Here is a 20,178-nt window from a genome sequence, read left to right as displayed (position 1 = left end):
ACAGATTGAACTGAATTTATCTATTTCAGTTTTCTTTAATCCTCAACAGTTGAGAAAACTAGTAGCTGACTATTTTCTGATATTTGCCTTCACTTCAAAAGCAGAAAGAGCCCTGTCCTGCATGCAGGCTGTTGGGTCTTCATACACTTACTGATTTCCATGCAACTTCCTGGTTTGGGGGTTTCAAGGTTTCATTGCTATCCCTTCCAAATACTTATTCTTAGTGGAGACTGCAGGAAAAGTGTTGCTTTTCAGGAAGACACATTTCAGACCCTGTGCCTAAAACCTTAAGCGCTGGCTGAACATGGATGGATTCAGGTTCGTAATTCCTGAGTTGAACCATCAGAGACTAAATTGGTTTTCCCTCTCAAAATCATGCCTCGTGTGACAATCTTGCACAGTATCAAGCCCAAAAGGAGGGCAAAGACTGGCATTATTTTTTATTCATACAGAAGCAGCACATAGCAGCCCAAGCCAGGGACCAGCCTGCCAGGGCTAGAGGTGGAGCAGGACTTTCCACAGACCTTCTCAGAGCTGATGGAGTGACAATGGTTAACAACTGCCCCACCAGCCCATGTGTGTGGAGTGACCGGGTGCATCCCAGAGACCCCAACCAAGCAAGCAATAAAGGCTTCCGCCTGCCCGAGGTTGGCAAATTGCTATGGCCATGGGCAGGGGCCCAGTTGAGAGTACGGTTAGGTGCACACCGCGCATTTTAGTCCCATGCTGCCCTTTCCATATGTCTTTCTAAGTTTTAAAACTCATCAGAGTGCTATCTGGAAAATCTATGTGGCTTATGTTGTTTACCTCCAGGATCTATTTGTAAGCTGTCCCTGTTTGAGGGACAAAATACCAATTCTTTCTCCTCTGTGACTGCAGGGAAAAAAAATACTCTGTAAATCTTCTGCTTTGAGCACTGAAAGGAAAGCAAAACTGGGCAGAATGCAGAGCAGGGCTCTCTGAGGACCCCTATCAAGAAATCTGATGTATTTTCTTTCATTAAAATCATGAAAGACTCTGGTGCTGAGAACAAATATATCCAATTCTCTTTAATACAGCTTCCCTAAGTTCCACGGAGCATTTCAAACACAAACTTCCTCTGTTGTATTTCTAAATAGTTTGTTATTACAAGATCTGTGGGCTACTCCTAGGGTCGATTGATGTAAAAAGAGGTTTAGCTCACATGGTAAGACTGACTGTAGTTGAAGTGAACTGAACTCCTGGAAATCTGGTCACAACTCAGAGCATTTGCCAGTCAGATGGTATACTATGACCCCAAGACTATGCAGTGTCTGGAGGAAGGTCCCCCCCTGTCCCTTCTTGCCTGCTTTGCTGAGTGAAACAGTTAAACCACAGGCAGAAGAGTGACTATTTCCAGCCTACAGGAGGAGATGCAGCTTTCTCATGGACATTGCTTGTCCACGGACTCAGGAGAGCAGTGTCAATCTCATCCAGCTTTAGTCCCATAGCCAAGCGGTTGCACTTGGTGCCTGCCCATGCAAAGCTCCTTAAGTATTGGCAGGGAGGTGGCTCTGCAAAGGCAGGAGGTTCCTGGCAGGGCTAAGCTTCTCCTGCGGGTTGCCTCTTTCGCCCCAGGGGCTCCCTGGTGACACTCAGGCCGTTAAAGTTAAACATCAGGGTGGAAAAATCCAGGACATAGCACCTTATAGTGTACAAAAGTTTTGCATGCTGTGGTGTTGTTACAGGGTAGCAATGGGCATCAGTGCAGGACGGACAGGCTGATATAGAGGCCAACTCCCAGCACATGAGAACAGAGCTATCTTGATTTTTTGGGTTGATGGGAAAGAAGCCTATCTCAATGGCACCCTTCCACCTTCCCATTCCTGTAGTGACCATGTTACTCAGTCCCCCTGCTTTTTTTTTTCCCCTGCAGCAGGAATGACTCATCATATTTCCTCCTTGCCCCCTCAAAGAGCAATGAAAAAGTGAAGGAGCTCCATTTTGGAGTACAAGTGTTTTGTTGAAACTGCACAGATATTTAAGCTATACATCAAATGATTGAAGAAGTTGGGGTGAATTTACTGTGTATTGTTTTTAGAATGGACCAGCATCCATGCATGCAAAGCTGTTGTTTCTTTGCCTCCTGTGGCTATCAGGGGTAAATATTCAGAAGTTTCTGTTAGCAGGATCCACAGGTTCCAAGGCACAGAGTAGATTCCAAGGCGCAGAGTAGATTCCAAGCTTAGCAGCATAAATATGCATTATCATAGTTCATCTAACCACTTTACCCACAGTCACTGTAATCGATCTTTTATCCACTTTGCCTGTCGCATTCAGCAATGCTTTGTGGCTGTGTCTGCCAGCAGGGCAGAACTGCCCATTGCAGAATAATTAGAATAATCAGACAAAGCTGCAAACTGTTTCCCTCCAACCGATACATTTTTTGTCTGTGGTGATCAAATCTTGTCCAGCTCTCTGGTCACCTTTTTGCCATGGTACCAGATGTCTGCTCTTTGTGTCTGGTGCAGCAGTAGCTCTGAATAGCTTGCCTGGCATTTCCTACAGCTCCAGCAAGACCATGGAATACTTGCTTCCTTCTCTCTATTTGACCTGTCAATATAGTCTTGATTGATATATTCAAGAATATTGTTGGAGTCTTGGTACGTACAAGATTCAGAAATTCTGTTCCGTGCGCTGCTTTACAGGTGTGCCTACCCCCTGCAGGAGGCAAGAGTTGTGAAACAGAGTAAGAAGTAGATACGTTATCATCTTTTTCAAAGCCATTTAAAAAAAAGTTGGTATTTCCTAACAGCAAAGATGCAAACCAAACGTTAAATTCTGAATATGGTACATGATGGCGAAAAATATAAATGCCAGGACTTGCAAATCAACAAATAGCTGGTGCTCAGGGCAGGAGGTTGCTCTGAGGGGTGTATGGAACAAAAGTCTCTTGCAACTTCAGCCATAGGTGTAGTCACAGTCCTCTGCAGCTATCACCTTAAACAGAAACGACACTGCAGAACTGATAACAGATTTTGAATCGGAGCTTGGTCACAGTGTGGAGATAAAAGGTGATACATGCTTAGGTCACTGAAGAAGCAGTAGTGAGTTTGAGGAGCGGTGACAGCTCACATCTAGTCCTCCTGCAGTTACTGTTGAGTGGATGGGAGATTAATTAACCTCCATGAGACTTTTGTGAAACTGGTGGATAAGTATCATTATCTACCATTTACAGGTAGAAAGGGAATGAGAAGGAAAAATTACTTTTCTGAGATTGTACCATAAGCGTTGAACAGGACTCACCACAGCAGTTTCCCATCAGGTGCTCTTGCTTCATATGCCTGAAATTACATAAGCAATGTCCTATAATTTGTAAAAATATAAATATAAATATAAATGTAAATATAAATATAAAATGTATATATATATATATGTGTGTGTGTCTATATATATAAAATATTTATACAGGATATAAATGTATGTATATGTATGTATTTGTACACATATATAGGTATATATGTCCCTGGATCTGCGACTGACGTGGCTCTCGGGGCCAGTGGCCCAGAGTGACTCCCAGCCACATTGCTCCCACTAGTTGGGGTTTGCCAGGGAGAGAACAAGCTCCAGTGATCCACAACAGGCCTGTGCATGGAGCTGGTGAGCAGTATAGGGAGCCAGGAATGCATTTTCCATATATATATATAAAAAAATCTCATACTGTATCAGTAGGATGCATATTAATAAGGTATACACTAAGTCATAAAAATTAAAATAATTTTCACGTATTCTTCACAAAAGAAACATTCAAGTAATAAGCACATGTAATAAATACTTAAAAGTGAAAAATCTAAAGTGATATATTATTGCATCAAGATAAGTGTATAAAATGTAGCACTCTGATTTTCAAACTATACTTGATGCATTTCACTGCTCTAAACATGAATTCCATCCAGAACAGCAGGCATGGGTAGAAAGCAGAGGGAAACCAAAGTGCAATCTTATGTAAATACATAAATAAATGATGATGATTAATAACTTGCCAGTCTCATACAGGGCTAACACGTTTTCAGCATGACTATACAGTCTGATAGCAGCTGCTCTGACGACACACGAAGCTGTGTCAGTGTGCCAGCTCAGCCTGAGGTAGTCTCAAGTGGGATGGATGTAAGTTAATGCCATTAGAGGGTCACTTTGTTTCAGGACTTCCTTTCAGATATGCTCTTCTAATGTTAGGTTACTCACTATGCTGAATACACTGAGACTTTCTTCGTGGCCACCCTGTGACGGTCTCTCTGTCTTCCCCACCCTGGGCCAGTCATGGCCTTTTGTGCAAATCCATCTCCTCTTTCCATTCCCAAATCTCAGTACCTAGATTTTGGGTGGATTTCAGGTTTGTGACAGCCGACCATGGGGCTGGAGACACCTGGGCATTCAGCCCATGCCTGGCCAGAGGGCTTGTGCCAGTGGCACCGTGAAGTCTCCCTCCCTGGGGACTAACTTGCTGCTGCAAAGCAGTGTCCAGAAAGGGAAGACCCCTTCTCCCTGATCCCACCTGCCAGGATGCAGGAAGGGGGGAGCTATGGCTGCCACCCCAAGGGCACTTCCCAGGAGCTGAGGGGATCCCCCCAGGGAGGGACTGGATCCGGGACTCACTTGGCTCTTGGGGCCAGTGGCCCAGGTATGACTCCCAGCCACACTGCTCCTGCTAGTCAGGGTTTGCCAGGGAGAGCAAGCTCCAACAATCTGCCACAGGCCGGTGCATGGAGCTGGCGAGCAGTATGGGGAGCCAGGCACCCGTTTTCCAGCTCACTCCCAGGTCTTGTCATTTAATCGTGTGGACATACCCGATGCATCTCATGGTCTCTGAGAAACGTTAGAGGAGCATCACTGAGTGCTAGGAATTAAGCTGAGAACTGGCCCACAAAGAAGCGGCCGCTCGGTTTGCCCAGCAGTTTCCCCCGTTTTAGGCTTTCTCAGGGGTCCCTGGAAACCAGTGGGAAAAGTCCTGTGGGATCAACTGCCACAGGCTTTGTATCCACATTGCTGCGCATCTCTGCAAGCATTGCTCGTCGTGATATTTCTATTTTCTCAAAGGTTCTTTTTCTTTGCAGTGTGATGTCTTGGATCAGAATTTGTTAAATTTCCTCCCAGAACAAGAACATTCAGAAATTTATAAGATGTTATCTTCTTGCATGCTTATGACGGATTCTGCCTCATCGGATTACCTGAAAAGTAAGTTTTATTTTATCTTCCTCAGTAAATGAAAAGCACAGGCAGGATAAAAATTTTCTCTCAGAAAGATTTTTTTATGTGATGTGCAATATAAAACTTAGGTTCTTAGCCTTTTAAAAAGATCTTGCCACCTGGAATGACCCTTGGTTCTATTTTTAAGTGAAGCTCATTGCCTTTGTTTTACTAGGTTAAGACTACTTGTAGTTATGTTAATTATTAAATATCATATCTTTTGAGACAGCTAAGGAAAATAGGTTAGCTGATGGAAACCGAGAGTTCGCCTGAGACAAATCACATCTTAATTGATATTTCAACCTGTTCAAGTAAGATGCTGTTCAGGGATATGCTAATGTCACATACCTTAGGTTTGCATTATGGTTGAAAAGTATCTGTAAAATCATTGCAATTCTTTTTCAAACTGAATTTTGTTTTTCTTAAAAATGCTTTTACTTGCCTCATCCTTATTCACTCTAGGAGGTAAGACATAGGAAACCAGAAAACACACGATAATGTAAGATGCACAGCTGCTTAATCTACTGTATGTACAAAACCTGCAGCTGATAGCTAATATGCCAAAGTTAATGTAATAGATATTTTGAGGTAATTAGGCATAGTTTTCCAACACAAGAACAGCTGTGAGTCGTGAAAAGCCTAAATAGAAAAAAAAAAAACTATAAATGAAGGATCCAATTCTCTCCTTCGCTACACTGATGCTATGGCAGTGTAACTCCTGTGATGAAGGTGGTCTAAGAGAAGGGCAAGTTAGTCTTGAAGGCTGTCCCTGAGCTGCAGGCAGACCTGTGCACAGTGCTGAACCACCTGCCTCCCTGCAAGGCGCTTCCTTGCAGAGGCTCTGATCCTGCAATGTATAGCACATCGGTGTATAGGACTCCGAGTGGTAACAAGCTGCTCTCGTGCTGTCAGTTGCAAGATTGGGGTTGGAAGACACCGTTGGTTGTGTTTAGCTTAAATAGCATATTTATTTCTTCTTCTTCTTCTTTTAACAATCCAGCTGACAATGAACTAGAGTTTTATTGTCATCTTCTGAGAGGAAGTTTGAACCCAAAGGAATTTCCAACATATGAATACATAAAATTTGTAGGAAATTTTCGGTCTTACAGCAATGGTAAGCTTTAATTGTTGTATAAATGTTACTTTAGCTGTGTAAAATAAAATATAAGTATTGCTCCATTGAACAAGACAAGCTTTTAACTGAAAGGACTACTTAACATTATGGGGTGAATTTTGCTTCATGCGGATCTCGCAGCTGATTTGCAATAGCTGGACAAATACCTGTGAAGAGTGAAATTGTGTTAGTTGCTTTTGTTACTGCCCTTCACCTGTTAGCAATGATCCTGGACTCTGGGTAAGTTTGCAAATAATGACAGATTCAGAGGAGGGTTTGTTTGCACTCGCTAATACTGCGTGCTAAGACTCTACCTATTAGCTGAATAATAAGCTTGCTGCCTTATCTGCTGGCTTACATTAAACACAAATTCTGTGCCAGAACTGATAATCTGCCAAATGCTCCCTCTCACCCTTCTCTGCAAAATTTTGGGGAAAGGCGGTAGCGCCAAGTAATTGAGTGTCTGCACTCACCGGCCCTTGCTGCAGTGAGGGCTCCCCTGCTGCTGGCATCCGAGTGGCTGAGGACACTTCCTCCCGCTTCCCTCTCCAGCTGCCATTTTACATTCCTCTCCATCACTGCAGAACCCAATACTCTCCAAAAAAAAAAAAAAAAGAAAAGGAAAGAAATACAGTCAGCAGTCTCTAATGCACCACAGACAGTCTAGGGAAACTGTCTTTCAAGGGATGAAGAGCAGATTTCCACCTCGCCTGTTCCCTAACAAACAGATTGCTGCACGGCCGTTAGTGTCAGAAATGAAATACTCTTTTATTACTTTCCCTTCTTTTGCCTGCCTAAGTTTGCTTTAGTTACTTGCCTGATTGAACTCCAGAGTGGCATTTCCAAAGTCACTGGTATTGTTCCAAATAGGTCATCCTCAGCAAAAAAAATTCCCCACCGTGCTTTCCAAAAACCGCATGCCACACTGTGAAAAAAATGTCCCTGTCCCCATTTAACTTTCTGCTCTTGCTCCACATGACTAGAATAGAAACCTACGTGCAGGATGGAGATATGTATTTCTTGTTTGGTGCCATCTGATTTGAGGCTTTATTTGTATAAAAAATGTAACTGCCTGTATGCTTTCTAGCTTGAATGAAGCAAAATGCGGCTGCCTGACAGACGCGCACACCAAGCTGTTCTGTTTTCTAGAGCAGAAACCGGATTTCAGGTGCTGACTCATAAGGATACATTTCTACCAGGGGAATTTCTGATCCATTTTCTTCAAGGATTTTCAGCCTTTTATTTTGGTGTGACCTTAATATTGGCCTCTTACCCATTAGGATTTCATATCCCAGCATTTGTATCAGGGGCTATTTCTCAGAAGAAAGATAAAACTTGCATTACAGATATCTTCCCTAGCTTAATGCATATAAACTAAATGGGAACATATTGATTTCAGAAGACACCAAATCATTTTCCAAAGACCCCAGCTTATAGCTTTCAAATATGACATGTGCTTTCTGCTTCCATTTTTTTTTTTACTTTGTGCCCCCTTTTTCTAAATCTTCCACTTTATTTTGTCTCTTCCACTTTCTTCCTATCTCTGCTGCAGTCTGACCCTCTGGTCGATAGGGAGGGGATGGCCCTTGCCCCCGCTCTGTGAGATGGTGCCTCCTGGCCCCTTTCCCATCTCCCCATCACAGCTTGCCCATCCTGATTTTAATTTCCCCAGTTCAGTGCAGAGCCTGCTGGAAATACTTGCTTCACCAGTGCTCTCCCTTGGCTGGGGATCACCTCCATGGCCACCTCTGCCCCTCACCCCCCCCTCGCCAGCCTAGCTCCTAATCCAGCCACAGAATCACCTCCCAGCAAAGGTGGAAGCAAGTGCACTGGTCTTGCGAGGTAGCAGCAGCAAACTCTGTTTTCTTGGGAGCTGATAACCTTGGGCCAAGGACAGAGCAAGCAGCCAGAGGAGGGTGCAAACCTCCGAAGCGGCTGTCGTTAGCTCCACCAGGCTTCTTGCATCAGCCGGCTGCACCCTGAACAAGGCATGGAGGACATCAGGTCAAGCAAGCACCATATGAACGCAGACACCCTTTGGGCAGCTTTCCAGCCCTGGGGCTGGGGACAAGCAGCTGTGCTTTGGCACGGGGACTTGTGGCATGGACACCTTTGAGCATCTGATGAGCGCAGCAGTGAGCTGGGTTCCTGCTTCTGCTTGGCTCCCCCACACCCCAGGACATCCCATTACCAGGCATGGTTCCCACCCCAGACCACACACTCCAGGGCTGTCACCTGCCAGACCTGCTAGTAATTGCTCTCTTCTTTCTCCCATTAAATAAATACCCATTCTTCAGCCAGCCCCCCTCCAGGTGTGAGGCCAAGTGGGTGAGAAAGACAGTGATGGGAAGCGTGGTGGGGGAGAAACATATCACTCACAGGGCAGTGCTCGTCCTACGTGCGTAGGATCGGCTGGCCCCAAATCCTGCATTTTGGAGGTGTTTTTGGAGGAAGGAGGCTAAGCTAAAGATAAGAAAAGAGTTAGCTGGGGGAGAAAGACAGAAATTGCAAATTAAGCTTAATTAGCAGGAGACATTCCTTATGAATGTATTCAGGAATGCTTTTCCCTGTAGCTTTTCACAGCAGTGGAAGTGTGAGCATGTTTTTACACATGGGAGACTGATACAGGATGTTCTTCTCTAAATACAAATCTCTGCCATTCCTTTTTAGCCACCTGATGCCAAATCCTACCTTTGTTTCCAACGGTTTGCTGAGCATGCCGAGTCTGCCCTGCCTGTGCGTTCCCGCTGCAGGGATGCCAGAGCCCCCGTGGCTGGGGAGGCTCTTTTATCCGGGGGCAGGCTGTGTCCCATCAGGATCCCATCAGGATACTTAACTATTCTCTTCCCATTAATGTAGGGTCGTGGCAGTGACAGTCCTAATGAATCTTTCACCTTTCCTTCTCACTTAATCTTGCTCATTGCTCATATAATGGTGGTGCTTTAGGGAAGTGGGTCCCAGTGACCTTGCCTTCCTCCCCCCTTCCTCCTACCTTCTCTGTTAATCACATTGTGCCTTATGGCTGAGAACAGCATATAGGGATGGGTTTGAATGGATTAATTTGAAGGACTGAGGCTTAGGAAGCCAGTTAGGGGCTTATCTGCTCTCCCTAACTTTAGTGGGAGCTCTGAGGCTTTAAAAGCCATTGCACTATAATACTGAGATGCCAAAGAGAATTTTTTTTTCTACTTAAGCAGAACAAACACCTGATAACTACCAAGGTGACTTGTCATCAGGATGGCTGTCAGTGAGCGAGATCACACACAACCCACATAGAACCTATGCTGCTCCCCCACAGGAGCAGTCACTGCCATCTTCCCCCATCCCAAAAGGAGCAGGGAGTTGCATGCGCAGCCCCCAGAAATTGCCCAGGAAAGTTCACATAGCTCACAGCATGTTTCAGTCTTTCAGAAGTTCACCATCCCTAGAGCTCCCGGGCTCAGCTATAGCTGGAGGCTAGAGGAGCTGCACAGCCCTGCGCCAGGGTTAGCAGGAGGGTCCACGCTTGGGCTGGTCCCAGGGATGGTGTATGGGAAGCTGTACTCTGTAACCCCTGCTGCAAGGACATTTCTGCAGCTGTACCTACACCAGGGATGTGACACGGGGCTGCCTGCACATGAGCAAACCCCCCCTCAAATTATCTATGCCCAAGTGAGAGCGGCTGACCAGCGAAACAGCAATGCGAGCTGTGAGGAGTGACTGCATGAGTCACTGGCTGTGCTAAATCAGATACAAGAGATTTGATTTTCCATTTGGGAGGATTATATAATCATCATTAATTAAGCTTCAATGAGAAAAGCAGGACTGTAACCTGACATGAAGACTCAGTACTCCCTTGAGAGGAGGGGAGGTGGCCCATGGGCCACTCAGAAGAGGAAGGTGGAGTTCCCTCTTTGCTTCTGTGAGAAATGCCTATTTGCTTTCAGAGCATAAAGGGTTTGGGTTTTTTATTTGCAAATAGGAACTCTTTCCAATATTTTTATATATTTCAGGTTCTGTTCCTGTAGTCCAGATTTTAACAAGAGCAACGAATATATGCAAACATCTGAGGGAGCCGAGTGCCATCACTGTACCTGTTGACCTGATAAGGGGCAGAGTCATGTCAGCGTCACCAATCAATAATGCAGTGGTTCCCATCCAGTTTTGCCTGAGGGCTGAGGGGGGAGGCAAGTAAAAAAGATAACCCTCCAAAAAATCCAAGGAAATGCTTGGCTCCCAGTATAAAACATCACATTAAGTGAAAAAAAAGTTGTACAAAGCTGCTTAATAGCTCACTCTGATAAGAAAAGATAAGGTGGGCTGGATTTATCCCTCCTGTGAAAATGGCTTGTATGTTTGTAAACAGAAAAGGATCTCTCATAATTATATAACCAAATATTGGCTTTAGTATCCTATTTCTGAGGTGACATATTTGCTTAAAAACTCCTGAAACGGACAAAGCCAGAGTCCTGCCTTTCAAAGAGTTCACCAATATAAAAATGACCACCAGCATCTTTAAAGCAGCAGGTCCGTCCTTTCATCCAAAATGCCTGAACTTTTCCTCTTGAAGGAGAAGGTAGCTGTTACATGAAGAGAGTTCCTAATCAAGTAATATAATTAAATATTACAATGGAATTTAAAATTGTGCTTTTTTGTTCCCAATTACATGGAAACTCAGGAAGTATCTGGTTACTGGATGCTAAAAACAGTAGATACTCTACTGCTAGCTGATATATCTCTCTGAGATAAGAATAACCATAAAGAAAATTATTACGCTGAGGAAAAACCAAAATTTTTTCACTCCCAGAACAATTAATTCAATCTGAATTCCTTTTTAAAAGAAATAAACAGATTTATACAGAAGATACATTGATCTTGAGCCTCCATAAGCATATGCAGAAACATCTGATAACAAGAATAACTCAAACTGAAATGAATGTTTTGATCAGAACTGACAGCTGCGTATTATTTTTTGCTATTAACAACACTGTAGAAGCTGCAGCCAGCAATATCTGCAGCGCTTGTGCTGGGCTCTCTGTGGGCACTTACGAAAAAAGGCACCATTCCTGTCCTAAAGAATTTACTCGGGGTTCATATCAACACAGGATGGAGAGGGGAGAAACAAGAGGAGGAAAGAGGGGGAAAGAGGAGAGAGTAGATCAAAGTAGACAAGTGATGTATGGACACTGTCACTGTTACTCATCCGAAGCTACTGAGTGCAGTCTGGGTTGCCACTAGCTCTTTAGATTTCTTCATTACATATATTAATTGCTGAATATTCTGTTTATCTGTGCTCTGAATTTATTTATATGCAACAATCTTGATTTTATTCTGGTCTGTTTGGCTTGTGTTTCTTGAAGTCACTGTTCAGTTTGTTTGACACTCACTAGGACTGGTTCTTTAAACATTAACATCTACTGACAAAATAGGAAGGAGGGATTTCTTCTTTCAAATGGCATAAATGAGAGGTTTGCTGTTATAGGAAGAATATGTTTTAAACATCCTAAGTTAAAATAAGATGACCGAGCAACTGACTGCTGTACTATTGTTAACTGAATAATGTGGCATCTGGGGTTTTTTAAACATGTTTTCACTCATTTCATGTGGCATGATTTATATCCCTAAGGATAAGAATCTTTTTGTCTATGGTAGTTAAGGGCTTGGTTCCTTATATACATTATTTATTTTTAACATCTTCTCCTTAGTGTCCTGGTCTTTTTTTTTTTTAAAAAAAAAAAAGCAAAACCAAACAACAACAACAACAACTGTATATAGGCAAATCAGTTTCTTTCTATCTTCTTACATGATATTTACAGGTAATTTAATACTTCTACAAAAGAATTTTCTGGTAGGTCTAGATTCTTAATTCATTAATTATTTATTAATATTAAAATTCATGCTAAGGAGCATCTGCTAACTGATATCTATGAGACAACTCTTTCACCTTTCTGATTATGTATTTAGCTTTGCCACACGACCTTCTAATTTCCTACTCAGGATATTTTGTCTAGATCATTTAACTGTGAAATACACATATCCTCTTTTACCTGAGCCCACCTGTTTAAAGCTAGCTGAACATCTTCATCAGGCACTTTCTGATAAAAGCACTCCAAGACCTGTATTTGACTTATAAATGTTAATATCATCATAGCCTCAGACTTCATCCTGTATTTTCCATTTCACTATTTACTACGGTGCTCTCAGAAAGTTCACTACTGAACTTTGCTACTTCAAGATGTTGTGTGTTTCTTTTAAAGAGACTTGGAGAATTATAAAGTATGATTTTTCAGAAGGCGTGCTTTAAAGATTACACCAGAATTTTTTTTTTTTTAATTCATGTAATGATCTCTTTTTTAAACTACACTTTAAAATTTATCAACAAAAAAGTTGAAATTTGCTGACCGGCTGCAAGAGCAGAGCAAAACAGGCCATGCAGACAGAGCTGTGGAAAGAACAGATACCAGCAAAATAAGTCAGGCAGCAAAGTAGTTCAGAAAAAAATGTGGGATTTTTTTCTTTCTGTTATTGTAGCTGTTATTTTCAGATCAAGATGTACATTTCAAGGTGGTGGCTACCTGCCTGTATCATCGAGGCTTTTAGTGCTTTGGGCTTTGTGATAGGCAGCTGAGTATGGAGATGGCACAGTAGCTGTTTGAAGACTAGATGACTTTCAAGCCAGACCAGCTCTGTCTCATCTCCTTGGGCTTATTCATTCACTGCCGCCAAGTTCAACATTGCCAAATGTTGTGATGGCATCACAAATTTACTACATAGCTGTTCTATATGATAACTACTACCTTTTTAGTATTGCATTTACCTCTTGGAAATATAATCCTATTTTGTAAATGCCACATTCAGGGTTGTATTCTGCTCTCTTCTGGGAATATGTCTCAGGCTCATGGCTATTTATGTCAAACAGCTGATGTAAAAAAGCCATCTGCTCTCTTTGGTGCAACTCGGTCTCCTCTCAGCCTCCTCTTCCTTCTGCAACTGGTGTCATTCGCAAGCCCATGGGTTCACTACCTACATTAATTTATCATACCTGTATTTTGGAGGTTGAACGTGCTTATCTTATTTTTATATCTTAGAGCTCAGGCTGCAAACATCTGCTACTGAACTTGACTATTACAGAGAGAAACAGCCACATTGACTTCAAATGTGAGAACATATTACATAGTAATCTTGGAAGTAACTTTTTACAATGCCCTTAATGTGGGTTTATAGCAATCCCATTCATTTTTAAATAGGACTGACTACAGAAATTGACAGACTTGCACACAATAATCTATCAGAGATGAACCAACAACTTACTCAGGCTTCTCTTTTTTCTTGTAGCTCCTAACTCCTTCTTCTTTTTTTCCACCTCTTGTATTAATAATCCCATAGAAGCCCTCATATATGCACATAACCCCAGGAGCAGAACAGGAATACGTATTCCTAGGAAGTCCCCAGAGCATGTGTGCTTTGCTGGTGAAAGAAGGAGAATTTTGCCCATATTTTTTATCTCAATATCCAGTCAGCCATGCCCTCCAGACTCAGCTGCAAGAGAGGGTTGTAATCTCTGTGGATGTTCACATCTGTGCTGCCTTCTCAGATAAGGAATCTTTCTCCCCTTTTTGGCACAATATGTATGTGCAGTGGCCTAAACCAGCTAATCACAGGTGTGAATTCTCCTCAGAGTACTTATTCTTCTGTCTCATACCCTGTTATCCTTGCTATCAGCTATGTTATCGTTATTCTAAGGCTTTTAATAGGTTTCAAAAGCGCATGTGATAAGTTGAGACTTCTTCCATCTCTGCAATTTATGCTAGTGAACTAGAGCCCAGTGCAGGAGCACCCAAGAATAAAAATTGCTAGTTATCTCCTCCCCAGATAGATACAAAGCTCTTTGTTTTCACAGGAATGGACATGTTTATCCTTGCTTTGTCCTGTGCAGAAGAGACAAAGTGTAGGAAACTTCATGAAGTTGGATATAGAGGCCTAATAGTAAGGAAAGATAGTTTCATGTTAGTGTTAATCCCTCTTACCATTAGATTAACTCATATTGGTGAACTCTGGCTGCTAGATGGGACCTTCTCTGCCCCCACGGGAGACTGGGCCAGCCCAGCTCCCACTGCACCTTAGCACACAGTTTTCTTTCGCTGCTGTGGGAGCAGAATTATCATCTCTAAGCAGCTCGAATTTGGGTGAAGAATTTGCATTATGTCATTCTAACATGGGACTGTGGGCTAGCTTAAGGCAACAGGTTCTTTTGGCAACACATCTCTATAGCAGGAGGTGCTAGTGGGCTCTCAAAGCAGTGCAAAAGCCATGCAATCATGAAAGACAGCGACGAAAAACCACACACAAAATCTGTAGCCACATTGCATCCAGTTTTTCCTTCTGCCCAGTGTTTCAGGAGACAGCAGGCCATCTGTAGACTCACCAGAAATGCCCATCTCTGGAAGCCAGTGCTGTACATGGGGTCCTCTTTGCTCTTCTTTAAAACAAGGAGAACTTGAACACGCTGCGGGTGGTTCTCCTTAGATGTAGAAGGGGAAGGCACACTTCAGCAGCCGAGAATCACAAGCAACCTCTTGCTAGCTCGACGAAGCCTCGCTGGCTGTGGGCCCTGGTGTTTTGCCACTGATGACTTGACGAACTCTCTTCAGCTACCTCCCTTGCCAACACTTTTTTTCACTGCCTCATGGAAGTTAGGGTGCTAGGCATGCTGCAGCATACATTTTTCTCTTGTGAGTGGTGAAAAAGAGCAATTGGATGCGTGGGGTTTCTTTCCAGAAAGCTGGCTTATGCTCTGTAATAAGGTTTGGCCTTATTTTTATCAGGATTAACCTATAAGATTCATACTTGAAGTTAAGCTCTGATGTCTTTCTGCCTAACATGACTGACTTGGATTTAAATATATGCATATCAGCTTTAAAAGCTTTTAGAGCACTTCTCTGAATAAAATTAGTATTAGTATGCTTCAAGTGTGCAAAATATTCAGGGAGAGCAAATCTTGTGTGAGGCATGACTCCGGGTCCCGTTTTTTTCCCTACCTAGTGCCTAACTCCACTTGCAATGGCTTTGACGAGGCTGTCCCAAGGGCTTACAGAACATCCCCGGGAAAGCAGATCTGCTTCGTTGCAACTGTTCGTTTGGCAACGCCTCAGTTTTTAAAGGTAAGTGTGTTCCCTGGATCCCATTCATTTCAGAAACACCTCAAAACACTTTCAGACAGGGTGGCACACAAAGTTCTTGGTTTTGCTAATTGAATGGATTACAGATATCACATTTCATGCATAAAAATCCAGTGAAGAGGATTATCGCTGCAAGCCAGGATCTGCGGAAGCAGTGTCACTTCTGGTCCCCTTGCATGGGAAATGGAAACCCTCCTTGCATTAGGAATTGCGAAGTCACTTTGAAATTGGGTTCTTCATTGCTACTTTTTGTTCCTGCAATGGGACAGTGTACAGATGACCACCAATGCTTTCGTTTATGCCCCCTGGTGGTTTTGGGTGCTAGTTTCCCTCCTCCCAAATCCTGGTAGTAAGACAGCTGCCTGTGGAAATAAGGATAGACCACCCAACCTTGTGCCTGGCACTGCAGTTCCCTAATTAACAAATGTGAGCTACTGCACCAGCTGTCCTGTCCTCAAAAGATTTTTTAGTCTAATCGAGACCTTGCCAGTATGAAATCACTGCTCCGTTGGCCTGGCTCCATTACTGCTCTGGGACTTGCAGGGCACTCTTGAGTGATCCATGGCCCTGGCAGGCAAGTAGAGTCCCTTCTGGGTAGGTGAGGACACTTCCCATAAATCTTAACCACAGTGGTCATATTAGCAGTAGAGGCTGGAGTTAAGGTTCTCCGGGAACCCTGAAAGCCAATTCCCTTGTCTTTGGGTAGATAACATTTCAAAATAAACAGGGAAACAAAATGAGCCACACGTGGCAATGAGCTGCCCAGTGCCAGGGGGGAAGCAGCTGCTGAGCAACCCAGAGGTGTCAGCTGCCACAAAATCTTAGACACCGATCTCTTGAGTTCACAGGGGTGATTCACTTAACACCTGCTCTTGACTTCCTCCTCTAAAATGAAGGTAAAAATATTTATCTGACTGGCTAAGGAAGGCAGACTCAGCACTTTGGTTGCACACAGCAATGTTTGCATGACGCACTTGGAATTTTAGGGTATGTTCTTGGCATCAGCATGGATTTTGGTGTAGTCTGGAAAGGGGGGGACAGAGGAATTTAAGGTATGCATGAAGCCTTTTGCCTCTGTACAGCCAGCAACTTTAATCAACTTTGTGAGCATTGATATGTATCAAAGAAACACTTGATGGCAGAGTGCCTCAGCTTGTCCTCTGGTCCCAAGAGAGTTTAAAAATTGGTGATCTGAAAGACTTCTCTCCACAAGAGGGACAGCAGAGAAGTGGCAATGGAGACAACGGGAGAGTGCCACTGAGCCCACGGCACAGGGGGACATAGCACCAGGGAGCAAAGGGGGAAGCAGCATTGGGGGCCAGTGGGCAGGCTGTCCTTATCAGCGGTGGTGGAGACCCTCCTGTAGGAGAGACATGGGGGACATGGTAACCCTGGATGCCACCAAATCCTGAGCACTGATGCTGGCAAGTGCCAGGCCAGGGGTCGCCAGGCTGACCCCAGGCAGCTCATGGAGCTGGAATTGCCCCTGCAAACCATCGGTGGGAGGGGAGAGGTTGGCAGAGGGGAGCTGTGAGCAGGCTGGGAGCCTGCTGTGGGGCACGCAGCCAGCCCCAGCCCACGCACATGTGTGCACCACGGTGCCATCCTTCCTCCCCTTCCCACCTCCACCCAATAACCAATCACCGCCGACTGCCTCCTCATCCTCATCCCTCTGGGGCAATGATGTCCTGCCTCACAGGACAAAGCCAGGTGGAACCTGCAAAGCCAAGTGGGCCAAGCACAGGCTGGACACTGGGAAGAGACATTGCTCCTCAGGGCCATAGGCAGCACAGTCATCACACCCTGGCCACTGCTTCAAAGCTATGAAAACTCTGGCACCCTGAGGAACAGTCTCAGCTCTTAAGTCTGTGTGCACCACAAGTTCTTTTCCCCAGCTCCTGCAAAAATGTTGGCATTGATAAATACAATAGATCAGTCTCTGGAATTGCCAGAAAATGTGTGAATCCTCTGTTTTTTCTTCTTATGCACTGTGTATTTATAGCTAACAAAAGGTTGATGAAGCAGAGGGGTGAAGCCACAACTCTCAGTAAGTCGGTTTTCTTCACCATACAGGAAATGTGCATTGTGGAAGAACCTCTAGAAGAATTCACATCAAGACATAGTCTGGAGTGGAAATTTTTATTCCTGGATCACAGGTTGGTGACAAGAAAAGCACTCCTGGTTGTGTTCAGTGCTTATCTGCTGCTGGTTTTGTAAGTGCAATTCTCTCAGTGTTACGTTTCACATCTAAATCACATGCACAGGAGGTCAACCACTGAAATTCCTACAAAAGATGATACTTACTATTTTACCCCGCATTTATTTTTATCAGTCTTTTAAAACAGAACTACTCTGTTTCTCAGGCCGAATTTGTGATTAGCTTGTTCTTGTTTCATTTAAAATTATCAATGGACCAAAGCCTGTCACATGACAAAATCATCTAATTATTATACAGCTCCGGAAATCATTCTTTCTAAATCGAGCCATAGATACTGGGTGTGCAATTCCCAGTGAGTTACAGAGGGAAAGTCTGTGCTGGCCTGAGGCAACCGTGCTGGCAAAGGTACAAAGCAACTGCCTCAAGCACGCCACGGACGAGCTCTGCAAGCATCCAGAGGGAAGCAGCACAGATGATCTCCTCTCCTACCCCCTAGTCCCAGCAGGTGATGGATTCTTATCACCTCGCCATGTGTCTCCCCTTGTGCAAGGACTGCAGGAGCCGCAGCAGAGCCCCTGACCAAAGAAAAGCCAGGGAATGGCTCCCTCACAGCAGGTTCTTGTGTGAAGATTCCTGAGAAGCTGACTTGCCTTCCACATTTTCCCTGGAAAGATGGGGTTGTCATGGCCTTGTCCTAAGGGGACGGTGCCCACTGGCACTGCCATGCCCAGCCGGGTATCCCAGGCACAAGGCAGGGGAAAGTCAGGAGCCAGTCCTCTGGGGTGGACAGCTGTACACCGATGAGCAAGAGCAGATCCGGGCTTTTTGTATGTCTATGTCAACGTGCAGAACTGCTTGTTTGGTGGTTTATGAATTCACTTATATTGTGCCTAACCGCAGAGCACCGCCGATTATAGGATACTTGCCTTTTGAAGTGCTGGGTACTTCTGGTTACGACTATTACCATATAGATGACCTAGAGCTGCTAGCAAGGTGCCATGAACACTGTAAGTATCGCACGGCCCAGGTTCCTGTGGAGTCACTGGGACATCTCCTTTCAGTGAAATGTAGTTTCAGTTAAAATTGGTTTAAACTTGGGAGGTGAGGTTTGACCCTTGCCTCACGCCTGTATGTCTTAGTGGAAGTGTAGCCGACTAGGGGCACTGAAGCTGATCGGCAGCTCAGCCAGACTTATTAAGCTCTGAAAAATACAGTTTTACCTTCTGTATCCCCAAAAGTAGTCAACAAGACCCACTGAGTGGATAAGGTTAGGCCCCCGCTCTATTAGTAAAGAATGTGCAGGAATAGTTCAAGCAATCTCAGAGGAGATACTATTTTGTAAAATTCTTGTGGATTATTTATGCTAATGTTGTTCACTGTGTATTTGGGACTACCTGTGATTATTTAAATATAGTTTATGAATATAGTCTATTAAGATTTAATTGAAAAAACTCTTTCACTAAGTAAAGAAAATGAGGCAACACTTTTCAAATATTTGCTTACAGAACTGGCTGGAACATCTCAGCTTACCACCTCTGGGTGGCCCAAAAATATTCTGTCAACATTACTTTTTATATGTTGACATTAAAATATAGAAAGGCTAAATATGTGCATGTTTGGGAACTCCTTGAAATCACTGTGGGGGGGAAAGCAGAGATTAATTTTGTCTGTGAATCTTTAAAACCTTTAATACACCCCAGTTTACTGCACTTCTTCTTCAGTCTGGGAATTTTCTTTCCATTTCAAATGATTTTTGTATTTGCACAATGTTATCTCCTATACTCACTTCATTCTGAATCTATCTGCGCACAATACTCATCTTTTCAAGCATTTTTATCCTGTACTTTTCTGCTATAGAACTTAAGATGATCACTCTTAGAAATTAATCCCAGATGCCTAATTAAGCAGTATGTGATCAGCACATAAACCAGGGTAAGATCTGTGTTTAAGTGGTAGCAGACATTAATGCATTAGTGTCCAAAGTTAAGGTTAATTGTACTGTGTAGGAATGTACCATTTGAAGTCTCAGAAAAAAAGATACCCGCTGATCTTAAAGATATTTTCTCTATCATAAGACTGACAGTACCACTCACTCGAGAGGTGCTTAGACTCCCGTCTGCCTTGGGAATCAATGGGGCTGTAGATACTTTTGTCACACTTTTCACATTTCATGTCCTTTTCACATCATAAATTGTGCTACAAGCTGTGTGTATTTTCTGCTGACAGTGATGCAGTTTGGCAAGGGGAAGTCGTGCTGCTATCGGTTTCTGACCAAAGGACAGCAGTGGATCTGGCTCCAGACCCATTACTATATCACCTACCACCAGTGGAACTCCAAGCCAGAGTTCATTGTGTGCACACACATGGTGGTAAGGTATGGAAAATCCTATCAACTGACGGGGACATAAAGGACAGTAAGATAAGGGCATCCTCATGACTGCCAAAATTTTCTCTCAGAAAAGTGATGTCTTTTATGCAACAGAAAGAAAACTGAACACTCTGAAGGATATATGTTCATTATAGAAAAATTATCAGATTAAACC

At 43.6% G+C, this 20,178-nt stretch overlaps 1 protein-coding gene across 1 annotated transcript in view; it reads left to right on the top strand.

Annotated features, from left to right (window-relative positions):
* NPAS2 (neuronal PAS domain protein 2) overlaps positions 1 to 20,178 on the top strand; it is a 106,147-nt gene that overhangs the window by 63,616 nt on the left and 22,353 nt on the right. The window contains exons 6-11 of the mRNA XM_086482179.1: positions 5,073 to 5,193; positions 6,206 to 6,319; positions 15,341 to 15,459; positions 17,551 to 17,633; positions 18,536 to 18,642; positions 19,862 to 20,009. Coding sequence (XP_086338305.1) covers positions 5,073 to 5,193; positions 6,206 to 6,319; positions 15,341 to 15,459; positions 17,551 to 17,633; positions 18,536 to 18,642; positions 19,862 to 20,009 — 692 coding nt within the window. The remainder of the gene's footprint in view (positions 1 to 5,072; positions 5,194 to 6,205; positions 6,320 to 15,340; positions 15,460 to 17,550; positions 17,634 to 18,535; positions 18,643 to 19,861; positions 20,010 to 20,178) is intronic.

Source organism: Leptosomus discolor, chromosome 1, assembly GCF_034619465.1.
Source record: "Leptosomus discolor isolate bLepDis1 chromosome 1, bLepDis1.hap2, whole genome shotgun sequence".
NCBI classification, from domain to species: Eukaryota; Metazoa; Chordata; class Aves; order Leptosomiformes; family Leptosomidae; genus Leptosomus; species Leptosomus discolor.
Note: the sequence above shows the minus strand (reverse complement) of the source record. Positions and strands in the feature narration are given on the sequence as shown.